Raw genomic sequence first — 13,457 nt, forward strand, 5'->3', positions numbered from 1 at the left:
GTTCCTATGTTACTCCTCCCAGCAACCACCACCACCATGGTGTTCCCCTATTAGAATGAAGCAGTTCTAGCTAAGCCTCCTTTTCCTCCTCCTCCTTATTCTCCTGCTTCTCTTTTTAGCTACCTTTGAGGTTTAATCTCTCATATATGCCACCCATATAAAGAGAAAAAATAATGTGATATATTTTTCATGGATTATGCCAAGATAATTTTTGAAGGCAGCTCATTGTTAGTCAGAGGGGGTGCTGTGGTCTATAGGTGAGGTCTGGAAGAACTTTAGACAAATATTCAAGTGCTGACTGATTTATAAACCCAGAGCAGAGTTTTTACTTCCAGAATTATTTTTTCATATAATATGTTCAATCTAATAGCATTAAAATGCTATTCAAGATTACACATAGCATTCTAAAATTTTAAGCTTCCAGTTTAATGAATACTTTAAAGATTTTGAGATATCTATATAGAAGATTGGGTTTAAGGTAAGAATGAGATAATGTGGATTATGTTGAGATAATTTTTGAAGGCAGTTCATTGCTAGTGGGAGAGGGTGCTGTGGTCTATAGGTGAGGTCTGGAAGGGCCTCAGACAAATATTCAAGTGGCAACTATTTTATAAACCAAGAGCAGAGTTTTATTTCCAGAATTAGTTTTACATATAATATATTCAATATACAAAATGCTATTCAAGAATACATATAACATTCTAAAATGTTAAGCTTCCTCTTTAATGAATACTTTAAATATTTTGAGATAGTTATATAGAAGATTGGGCTTAAGGTTAGAATGAGATCCTGTCCTAGTAAATTTTAGCTGTCTATATATTCTATAAAGCAATTATTAAATATATTGTGATCTTTTAGTTTTATACTAGTAGCATTTTTTTATTATGAAATTAGTAATGCTGGTCAAAATATTTAGGGTTTAATTTTGGTGATATAATCAATCATTCCTCCACATTTTTGGTAGTCAATATGCAGTAAAATGAGATAAATGCTATAGAATCGCAGACTTTAGAGGCATATATATATCTTTTATTTAACAATGCACTCCCATATCTAATCATGCATTTCATACAAAACAAATTCTTAAATATTTGTTGAATTTTATATAAAATATTTTGGAGTAAGTGAATCAAGGTTTTCACATTTTAATCTAGTTCTTACGAAAAAAACATATTCTAAGGTGAAAATAGACACTTTTTCTGAATCTTATATCTTAATGATTCTGGGAAAATATAAATTTAAAGAGATTTAAATTATGAGTTTTTATTAAAATGATTACCTGCACATAGAGCTATAAATTGTGCTTATATCTTGACTTATAATTTGTCTGTATTTTACACAAGTTCAGAGTCTGAGCTTGTTTGAATTTTTAAGTAAAATCTATTTTGATCGGAACTTCTAAAAATCTGCCTTAGTTCATTATTCTTCTTTGATAGCTTATAATGAGCTTTAAAATATAATTCATAAAAATTGCAGTTCTTTATGAAATGATATCATTGGAATGATTTTGTATGTGCCTAAAGATTATCTACTTTATTAAAACTTAATAAGAGGAGGCAGACTCAGTGTAGAGTAAATTTCAGATAAGTTTGGTTGGATGATATTGATGATATTGGCTGAATTAATTTCTTCTCACACAGTTACTACTATGCTCCTTTCTGTCTGTTACTGAATTGTCGCCTTGCAAATTACTTGCTTTATTTTTATTTCTTTGGGTGTCTCTTTTTTTACATTTTCTTTTAAATATGTTGTATAAAATAGCACAGTGCTGGAAAGGCAGATTTCCATTATCCTTCTTTCTCATATATGAGAGTATTAATTTGATATCGATTTCAGAAGCCACAGTTGTATCTCCATAGCAGTAAAACAATCACTGAAATAATAATAATATCATTTAGTAAACAAAAGAAAAAGATTGGACTCAATTTCTTATCTGAAATCAAGTCAATAAACATGTATGTCAGCGTCCTTCTACTACATTAAGGGAGAACTTAGTTGGCTGCTAACAAGATACAAATCTTACTGTTAGTGTGGACCATAGTGATTTTATCACTTACAATTGGGTTGAGGCACTTGCTTATCTAGTTTAAACTTTGCATTCAGTGTTCTACTAGGGGTATAGACAAAGGGCTGTGGGATCAGAGAGGTGACAGTTCTTCCAGGTAACCAAACAGGGATGGCAAGGAAGGTTTTAGAGAGGAGATTAGATTTGGGCTGGCTATGGGACACTGAGTAGGACTTTACAGAGAAAATGGCGGTGAGCACCACAGAGGGAGGAAATAGGGAACATAAACTCTCTGAACATGAGTGCGCAATAATTCCTGGATATATGCTTGGAAAGGTAAGTTGGACCTTATGTGGAAAACTCTGTTGAAGAATCTAGTCTTTGCTTTGAAGGTTACGTGGGGCCATCAGAGGGATTTATGCAAGGGAATTACATAATCATATGTTTTATGAAAGTGGATTATGTGAAATTTCACAAAAGACCCAAGAAGAGGAGTAGGTTTGTGAATACAGATGATGAGTTTGTCATGGGACATATTTAATTGATCTAACCATGGAAAACACAAATGAAGGTATTCAGGCAATTGGAAATGAATATCTATTCTGGGAGAGATATACTATTTCAAATTCAATTTCTACCATTAATGCTCATGTATTGTGTAAATATTTCTATAGTATTTATATATGATTATTGTTTAATGCACGTGTTCAATAAATATTGATTCAAAACATTATGATGGCTGGGCATAGTGGCTCACACCTGTGATCTCAGCACTTTGGGAGGCCAAGGCAGGTGGATTGCTTGAGGCCAGGAGTTCGAAACTAGCTTGGCCAACATGGTGTAACCCTGTCTCTACTAAAAATAGAAAAAAAAAAAAATCAGCTGGGCGTGGTGGTGCATGCTTGCAATCCGAGCTACTCTGGAGAATGAAGTAAGAGAATTGCTTGAATCCAGGAGACGGAGGTTGCAGTGACCCAAGATTGCAACACTGCACTCGCCGCACTCCAGCATGGGTGACAGAGTGAGACTCTGCCAAAAAAAAAAAAATATGAGGACACGTAAGAAACATAGTTAATTTTATTGAATTTGTGAAGGTGTGTGAGTCAGAGGGTGTCAGTGTCACAGATTTGTTGAAGTTTTCTTTGGACCTTGAAGAATGATTGGAAATATACCTGATAGGTATACGATAATGACTGAAACAAAATTGGTAGTGACTCGTGGTAGAGGCTAAATAGAAGCTGTGAACTGAGGCAGCAAAATAATAAACTTACAAAAATTAGCTGGGCACGGTGGGTTGTGCCTGTAGTCCCAGCTGCTCAGGAGGCTGAGGCAGGAGAATTGCTTGAACCCAGGAGGCGGTGAGCTGAGATCACACCACTGCACTCCAACCTGGGTGACAGAGCAAGACTCTGTCTCTAAAAAAACAAACAAAAAAATATGGAGTGCATGAAGAATTTACTCTTTTTTTTTTAACCTCTCTGTCTGCAATAAATTAGCCTTTCCTTATGCATTGTATTTTAATTTTTAAATTTTTAAAAAATTTTGTGGATATATAGTAGGTGTATGTATTTGTGGGAGATATGAAATGTTTTGACAAAGGATGAAATTTGAAATAAGTACACCATGGAGAATGGGTTACCCTCTCAAGCATTTATCCTTTTGAGTTACAAATAATTCAGTTACACTTTGTAAGTTATTTTAAAATATACAATTGTTATTACTGACTGTAGTCACCCTATTGTGCTACCAAACAGTACGTCTTATTCTATTTTTTGTGCCCATCCTAATGCATTATTTTTGATTTTTGTCAGAAGCCACTGCATCTTATAAACTATATTAGGATTACATGCAAAAAGTTAATTCATCTCATAGTTGCCTTAATATTAGTCATTTTAAAACTCCAATAGATACATGGTGAAAAAAGAATTGGACATTGGTTAATATATTCTCTGACATTTAAAAAAGATAGTGGATTGTAATTTATCAGGAAAGAAAATGTGCTGATGCAGAATATTAACACTTTATTGTATAACTTTACACAAAAATAGAGGACAGAAATTATCCGCAATGAAAACAATGGAATGTTGAAATCTGAACACATATGCCAGTGTTTAGTTCATCTTTTCTGAAGAGGCACAGAAGCCAATAAAGCATATTCAGGAAAATTATTATATGCCTTAAAATGTGAATAAATTTGTCACCATAAATACGTATGCCCTGAAACGTAGAAACTGATTCTGTCTGTGTAACTGGAATGCATTGCCGCTCAGGAATAATGCAACTGATGATCATGGCTTCCCACATCTGTCTGTGAAAGAACAGTTCACCATATCCAGACCGCACTGCTGATGGTACTACAGTTTGCTTCTCTCTCCCCACAGCCTGCATTATTGGAATCATTTGCACATCCACCCATGAAAAATATTAGAGCATTTATGCACATCGGAAGGTGACTGGAGTTCAGAAAATCTAGGTTCTAAAACCAACACTACTAATAGATAGAGAGTTGGCCTTGGGAAAAAATCATTTAGCCCCACCATGCTTGAGTTTCCTCATCTATTAAATAAATTGAAGGAAGTCATGGATCCTTCTGAAATTTTACCTAAAAAGTGTGTATTGGTATATCTTTCCAGGGACAGATCTGTGTTCTGCCAGTTATGGTTCTTGATTGCAAACAAAGAAACCAACTTCATTAAAAGGGATAAAAAATATTTTATTAGAAGGCTTTAGACTCCGAATGCAACTTTGAACAATTAGCTCCTGCAGCAACCTGGGGAAGAAAGTCACTGCCAAGGACCAGTTCCTGCTGCCATCACTTCTGAATGTCAGCCACTGCATGCTGAGCTTCATGGCTCCCAGACATTGCTATGCTGTTGCACTTCCCATGTTGCCCACGGACGCTGTGCCTTTGCTTTCACCCTCAAGAATCAAAGCCCTGACCAAGGGTGTCTGATGTGTCCCTGTTCTTGCTGCCAGGGTATAGGAAGAGGGAGTATCATTGAAGGAGGGGACCCCCTGCCTCCTGCTGAACTTGGAACTACCTCCAAGTAGAGATTAGTCGAAGGTCAGCCAGCACAACACTGTACTGCCATGTCTTTCACCAGATTCTCAAAGGGATCGTGACCCCATCATGTCAGCTAGAAAATATTATGAATCATTACATTAGATTATCTTTAATTACAGCTCTGAAATTATATGATCCTAGATACTAATTTTTCTTTCCCCCATCATCCACAACTCAGAATTTCTTTAACAAGATACAAGTTCAGCAACAGAGTGACTAACAACATTGCAAGGTCAGCCCTGAAGCATCTTGTGATTATTTCAGTGGGTGTGTAATTATGATGGTTGGGCTAATGACAGAGAGTAACAGATGTCTCAGAGCACTGCCACCCAAGTGAATTTCTGGCAAACCAGTAGCGATTCCTCAAACAAAAGAAATTTACTTTCTCATATAGCCTTCTGGTGCTGCATTAGGTGTACATTAAGATGCAATGTGGTTTAATGGTTAGTTGCACAAACTTTGAGGTTAATGAGAATGGATATAAATTTTGAATCTATTTCTTCCTAGCTGGTTCACCATTGGAAAGTTACTTGGCCTCTATACATCTTGGTTTCCTGTTTAGTAAAATGGTTCTAGTCAATGCGTGGTACTGGAAAATGAACTGATGTCATGCGGGGAATTATAGTGTTTTACACATAGTTACCACTCAAGAAATCATGATGAAACTCAGCATAATGGGACTAGTTAAGGGGTTCCCAAACTATGAACCAAATTCATTGCAAAAATATTTATAATTTTAAATTTTAAGATGAGGATAATAAAGATATTTAGATTATGTGCTTTGACATATGTTCTGTGCTAAAATAAGTTCTAAGAATTATAAAACTGATTACAAATAATCACTAAAACAGCACATTGAAACATACCTGTGAATACTTTTTTTTCTCATGGAGTAGTTAGATCCAAGATTAAAACCCTTTAAAATGACCACATTATGCTAAATTATGTCAGTATATATAATGTATTATGTTCAAGGAATCATCAAGCTAAGTTGTATATGAAATAGCCAGAGAGTTTTATAATGGATTTATGCAAAAATGAATGAAACAAAAATTAGAGAATAGCAAATGTGAATGACTTCTGAGACAGCGACTGCCACTTCCACTCCAGACCACCACAGAATTTCTTTTTGAAGTTGGAAATGTGTATTTGTGTAACTATTCTCAGGCACAGACTAGAACTGTTCTAGGAGATTTGGGTTTAATAATGTGCTTGCCTCCTTGAAAGCCTTAGTGATTCTGGGACTCTCCTCATAAGTGTGCACTTTCTTTATACTTTCTAGGTAAATGTGAATGTGGCAAATGCACCTGCTACCCTCCAGGAGATCGCCGGGTGTATGGCAAGACTTGTGAGTGTGATGATCGCCGCTGTGAAGACCTCGATGGTGTGGTCTGTGGAGGTAACCTTTCTCACAGCTGTATGCTACCTGCATGCTTTACCTGCCTTTCTTATTCTACTGACTCTTGCTTTTTCAGTTGCTGTTAAAAATAAGATAAACAGAAAGCAATATACCATTGAACCTAAAAGCAATATACAATTAGGTTTGTAATGACCTTTATTTCCCCAAACTCTTGATTTAGCAGGTATGTGAAAGTACGCAGTACACTATCAATAAAAGATCATTGCATCTAAGTACTAGGATACTTTATGACAGTGAAAGGTTTTGGGGCAGGTCAGCATTTTAACATGATTTTCATTACTTTATTTATAAACACTGGTAGGAGAAAGTATAGTATCACCCACAAACTTGAAAAAATGGAGTAAGATTACACTTAAAAATCACAAGCGGTGTATGCTCAGATTCCATGATGCCTCTCGTACCCAAAGAAGAGCTCACTGGCATTAATAAACTGTCTAGAGAATGAGTGAGGCAGATAGAGGGTAGTGAGCAAAGGTAACCTGCAAAACTGAGAGTCCCGGGAGTAGAGTGCTGATCTGAGCACCTCCATGGCCAGGAATGTGGGTCAACATTATTCTTGTATTGCATTCCTGAAAAAATTCATATCGCTGAGGTTGGTGCATGTGAATTATAGATATTTCCACGTTTCCAGTATCAATGAAAGGAGGTGGACATGGAATTACATTACAAGACAATAATTATATCCCTTTAAGATAATTATTTGAGGCAGTGGGCACTATTATTGGGGGAAACAAACAGAGTGTGTGTCTTTTCTGACTTTTATTTTAAGTTCAGGGATACATATGTAGGCTTGTTACATAGGTCCTATTGGATGGTGGAGGGTGGGATGAGGGACAGGATCAGGTAAAATAACTAATGGTTAGTAGAATGTGTGTCTTACTGGAAGGCTGAGGCACCATCCATCCATCATTATCTATGTATCTATCTATCTATCTATCTATCATCTATCTATTATCTGTCTATATCAATCATCTATATGCCTGTTCTCTCTCTAACCAACGATAAGACATTTGAAACCTGACAAAAATACTTTCTTCTTTCCTTTCTCTGTGAGTTGAGGGGAAAAGCCCTTTTAACCTGTTTATGCCTGAGGTTAGAATTTTTTGAATTTTTGCAGTCAGACCTTGGTGATGACCTTGAGCAGTAGGATATAAATAACTCCCACATGCTTAGCTTTCCAATAATGGAATACTGGGCATAAATTCATAAAATATCTGTTGTGCTGGGTGGTTTATCTTACGCCATTGTCATGGCAGCCACTCTAAGAGATTGTTTCTACTATTTTTTCTTTCATAAATGAAAAATTGAGTGAGATTGGAGAAGTTAACATCCCATAGCTAAAATGTGGCAGGCCCAGAATTTCAGCTCTGATGTTTAGTTCACAGATTGTTCCTTATGTCACAGTTTTCCCTAGAGTGACACCAAAGTGTTTTCACAATATGTCAATATTATTCTTAGGTTAAATCCTCTATTCACTGGTATTAGTTACAAGAAATACCTATGTAGGTTTTACTCTGTTTGTTAAGGACGTGACATATATTAACTAATTTAATTCTCATAGCAATATGTATGTATGCATATATACATATACATGTATAAAAAGCTTGCTTGACCCCTCAAAAGTGCCATCTACATGTCTCTGCTCTTGTTGCCAATGTTGTTTTCTTTTCTTTCTTTTTTTTCTTTTTGAGACAGAGTCTCATTCTGTCACCCAGGCTGGAGTGCAGTGGTGGAAGCATAGCTCACTGAAACCTCAAACTCCTAGGCTCAAGCAATCCTCTGGCCTTAACCTACTGAGTATATGGGACTACAGGCACGTACCACCACAGCTGGCTATTTATTTTTTGTAGAGATAGGGGGGCTCTTACTAAGTGGCCCAGGCTGGTCTTAAGCTCCTGGGCTCAAGGGATTCTCTTGCCTTGGCCTCCCAAAGAGCTGGAATTACAGGTGTGAGTTACCAAGCCTGGCCAGGAATGGCTTTTTAATGTTTTTGCTGCCTATTTGTTGCTTTGGAGTAATCTCAATATCTTTCACTTTCATCTTTAGGTCAATGGCTCTCAAAATGATTTATCAGTAATCAGTCATTTTTGGCTTTAGATTCTTTTCAATTTCTAATAAGATATTTTCATATGGATCCTCCAAATTATACATGGTTTAAACTGGAGTAATTATTTATTTCTTCATTAACTAAACAAATATTCATTGAGCATCTACTATTTGCCAGCACTAGAGATTCAGTGGTGAACACAGAGCATTTGCTCTCCTGGAGCTTATTGTTGAGCGTGAAGGGAGGACATTGAGAAAGGAATGAAAAGGAGCTCAGTGATCTGAAAAGAGACTTGATTCAATGGGAATATACATAACAGGGGGATTTAACATAGGCTGAAGACTAAGAAAGGCTTCTCTAATGCCTTCATATCTGGATAACAACTAAGTAATGCAGACTATGTGCTTTACAAGTATTAACTACACCTCACAACAATACTTGATAGTAATAGGATACATGGAAGTTGGCCAGGTAGGGGAAGTGGGGTGCAGTCAGAGAGCAGCTTGTGCTTAGCTGTGTGGGAGGAAAGAGTGTGTGATGTGTGCCAGGAACATTTGAGGACTAGAGAAAAACCCTGTGTGGTTGCAGATTAGAAAACCAAAGGGAAAAGAGTGTGATGTGTTTTGTAAACATGTTGATAACTTGGGGCTTTACTCCAAAGGTGACAGGAAACCAAAGGAAGGGCTTAAACAGAGCTTAAACGTGATCACAGTATTTTAAAAAGCACTTCTGGTTGTCAGGTTGAGTATGGATTGCTGCAAGGACTATGTGTGTTTGTTGGTTGGTAGGTGAATCTGGATGTTAGGAGATGAGCCCTGGTGAGAGACAAAGGTGCCTTAGCTGGATGGAAGACAGTAAAGGTGGAGGATCTTGAATGTGTTGGAGAACATGTTAGAAGCAGTGTGGCCAAGAGGCTAACAAAAGCCTTCACCCTGCTGCAAGAGACTCCACCACTCTGTTAAACTCCTAGCCCTGGTTCCCTGGCAACAGATGAAGATGGTGTGTTTCAGTGTTACCAAGCAACATTGTTCATGGTCATGATGACTTATGATTGATAAGTTTCTACTACCTTGGAAGAGATGATGAATTGAACTATAAGCAGCTGATGGGAACATCATGCTTTTGGATTTCACAAGTGTCATAACTCTGCCAACAGTCTTGTCCCTTGTGGGTTTCCTGAAAGCTATGCTTACGGAATCATCGGGAAAGATTTTGGCTCCTGTTGGGCGTGTGACTTCTTCTAAGCCAGAAAAGCCTCAACATCTGTGCAGTGTGGATCTCATCTCTGTGCATATGGGCTGTGTTATCCCAAGAAAAAATAATCCCCAATTATATGAGTTCATCCTCATGAACTCCTGCAAGGACTCCCATGGGTATATCCTGTTGCCTGACAGTGCCCTGCTGGTAAGATGTGGCTCCTGTCCCACAGCTTTCGAAGGAGACTGGTGGCAAGTGTCAGCCAGAAAGCTTAGGTGAAACTTGGAGCTCCCTCCCCAGAGTACAAGCAGTATTTAAGGAAATTCATGATTGCACAATATGAGGGGCAGGGTAGGATGAAGGGTGATGCTAGGTTTCTGGTTTGAGCAATTGAATGGTGGAGGAGACTATGCTTGTCTTGACCAGTTGTCTCCATTTCTTGAAAAATTGATTTCTTCACAGAGAGCAACAGAAATGGAGAAACTTGGATATGTTGCTCCCTTTGGAACATATCCCTTGGATATATTTGTTCCCTCTCCCTGACATTCTAGTCCTTATTATCACTTCTCCTTGTGAATGACTTCTCATTGTCCTTCCATTCTTCCATGATTTTTCCAAATTATCTCCTTTAGGAAGTCTTTCTGAAATGATGTCCTACTTCTTCTATACTGCACCACCTGCATTGTAGTGTGATGTGGTTGTGTTGAGAGTGTCCCTTTTCTTTAAGTCTACAATTCTCATGGATATAATCAATCTCTCTCTCATTCTCATATTGTCAAAGCTAGGATAAAGGTTAATGCTCAATGTTTTTATTTGAATAAATGATCAAGTAAAGGATTCACAATAAGTTAAGGAGAATGAGAAAGGAAGGACTATTCCAGCTTTGGATACAGGATTCTTCAAGTTGAGGTTAGGATGTTATTCGAACTTTGAACAGCTAGTATTTAGATGTGCAGAAATAGGATGTGAAGAACATTTTAGGCCTGGAAAAGCAGAGCAAAAGCACAAAGGTGAAAGATATTTATTAGATACTGAAGGAATGTATCTATTTCATTTTTTTTTTTTTTTACATCAAGAGCTCTTTCTCAGCTGCTTCTGTACCCGTCATTAGAAAGGATTTTTTTCACAGATTACTTACTCGTGTCATTTATAATACATATTTTGTACCTTCATTTATTATACTTGGCTCATCTTTAGATATCAGGTCTTTCAAAATATTGTTAATGTTTTTGCTTTCAAAATTAAAGAAAATAAGTAGAGAAAAATGGAAACAACAAAATAAAAATCACCCATTAATTGATCATCCTAGAATAATAAATGATGACACTATGTTGTGTTTCTTCCTAGGTTTTATTTCCGAGGAGTAAAATTATTTTCAAAATGTAAGTTCATAAATCTTCTTTGAGGCCAGGCATGGTGACTCGCGCCTGTAATCCCAGCACTTTGGGAGTCTGAGGCAGGTGGATCACGAGGTCAGGAGAGAGAGACCATCCTGGCTAACACGGTGAAACCCTGTCTCTACTAAAAATACAAACAATTAGCCAGGCATGGTGGCGGGCGCCTGTAGTCCCAGCTACTAGGGAGGCTGAGATAGGAGAAGGGTGTGAACCCAGGAGGAGGAGCTTGCAATGAGCCGAGATCGTGCCACTGCACTCGAGCCTGGGTGACAGAGTGAGACTCCATCTCAAAAAAATAAGAAACAAAAAATAAATCTTCTTTGGGTATTTTGATATTTTGTCTAGATGAAGTCCACATTGTATGTATCCTCAGTTGCTTTAGTGTACATGGTGTACACTTTGTTTCATTTTTTCACGTAAGATTTAAGTGAGAAGAAGTAACCATTTTCTTTGGAATTAAGTGAGGCAGTGCCGTACAGCAAAATGAATGGGAACCCTGTATTCAGACAGACCAGGATTTTAATTCTTGCTCTATTTCCTGCTTATTGTAATAACTTGAACAGGTTGTCCTCTCTGCTTTGGTTTACCTATGTATTTATTTCGCCTCTCTACCTTGGTTTACTCCTATACACAACAAGGATAATAATCCATTTGACTTTATGATAAGAATGAGACATAAAGAAGGAAATGTGCCTGGTACTATGTGGCAGAACATCAAATATATTCATCATATATTTGACGAATTCCCTGTATCTGTGATGAAAATAAAAGATTGTAATGGCCGTCTGCATTGCAGAACAAAGTAATACATCTGTCTCAGGTATCTGCAAGCACTAGCTGCAGTGTTTTGGAAGGAAGTTGGACTCACACAAATCAGTCGCTCTGTACCTCAGGGAGGAAATCACAGCTGGTTTTTCCAAAGCAATTAGTCCCCCCATCATCTCGCCAGTGGAGAACAAATCTTACTAATATGAGAGTCTGAAACACACAGACACCATCCCTCTGTTATCGCTTCAGAGGATAACAAAATAGAGAGTGACTCATTTTGATAATTTTTTTAGTTCTCCATCAAACACTAAGCCGTAAGATCTGTGGCCTTTCACATGGAGGATATAAAATCTGTACATCCAACATGTGGCCAGAGAGTGAAATATGGTACATGACTCCAAAACCAGGGACTGTCTTAGCATTTTAGCAAACAAGCAAATAAGTAAAATGAAAAACATGTATAAACTTAACTGATTAGCAGATGCATGAGAACTAAGAGCCAATAGTATGTATCCCCTTTCCTACCAATAACCCTAAAGATGATTAAACCAATTCTGATAGGTTGGATAAATTAGCAATTGTACCTGAAGGTGAATGTAACTAATTTCATAATTTTTACAGTTCAGTTTTGATTACACCAAAATTACAACCTGAAAAAGAGTCATGAAAATGACTAGCAGAAAGAAAATCAGCATGAAGTGAGATCATTCTTCATTTAATTAACTTGTGAGTCATGTTCAATCATCATAGACTGTCTGTGGATGTTCTCAAAACATCTTTATTAAAAGAAAATGTTACGTGACCTATGCATGCATGGATTTATTATCAGATAAGTCACTATTTATAAAAAGCATGATTTGTCCAGTGATAGTTCCTAAGGTTTATTTATTTTATTGGTATATTATTTTAAGATGACACAAGTAAAATATATTCACATACTGGTGCATGTGTGTTTAATTGTTTAGCCTAATATAAATTAAATCAGAGACTTCCCTCCTGTGTGCCATATACCCAGGGTGAGAATAAGAACTAGGCTGCTTATTGCTTTTCTTCTTTCCTCTATGCTCCTGGAATAGCTACCCATGAGTCCAATTTAAAAAACAAGAAGGGATAATGAAGAGCCACCTCTTAATTACACAATCAGTTCACATTTCTTCAGGGAGTTCTCTAGTTCGTCGCTGCAATTTGAAGGAGATCATGCCACCTGAGAGTATGAATTCAGTAACTCCCAGGCACTGATGGATTTCTTGTATGAGGAAGAGATCAGACCACATACTCAGACTAAGCCTTTCTTAAATGGACAATACAGTCAGAGTGTGATTGTCTCCAAATTACATCTTAAAATTGCACACCTGTTTCATGAATTTGCAAGTGGATCAGTTAGTCCTGCGTTTGGCTGAAGGGGATGGACACAAATCCTGAGTCTCCAGGTTGTTATTCCAGGGATGGATGGTAAGGTGACTGCCTGAGCACCACAGTGTCCCTGAACCCTATATCTTTCTCCTGCTCTGCCCTTCCAGTATAACGTTTGTCTTTGTTATGGTTTGGCTGTGTCCCAA

General features: G+C 37.3%; 1 protein-coding gene across 1 annotated transcript in view; it reads left to right on the forward strand.

Annotated features, from left to right (window-relative positions):
- ITGBL1 (integrin subunit beta like 1) overlaps positions 1-13,457 on the forward strand; it is a 245,764-nt gene that overhangs the window by 212,618 nt on the left and 19,689 nt on the right. Inside the window, exon 8 of the mRNA XM_028837273.2 lies at positions 6,352-6,468. Within this exon, the coding sequence (XP_028693106.1) occupies positions 6,352-6,468 (117 nt within the window). The remainder of the gene's footprint in view (positions 1-6,351; positions 6,469-13,457) is intronic.

The sequence above is a fragment of the Macaca mulatta genome, chromosome 17, assembly GCF_049350105.2.
Source record: "Macaca mulatta isolate MMU2019108-1 chromosome 17, T2T-MMU8v2.0, whole genome shotgun sequence".
Lineage (NCBI taxonomy): Eukaryota > Metazoa > Chordata > Mammalia > Primates > Cercopithecidae > Macaca > Macaca mulatta.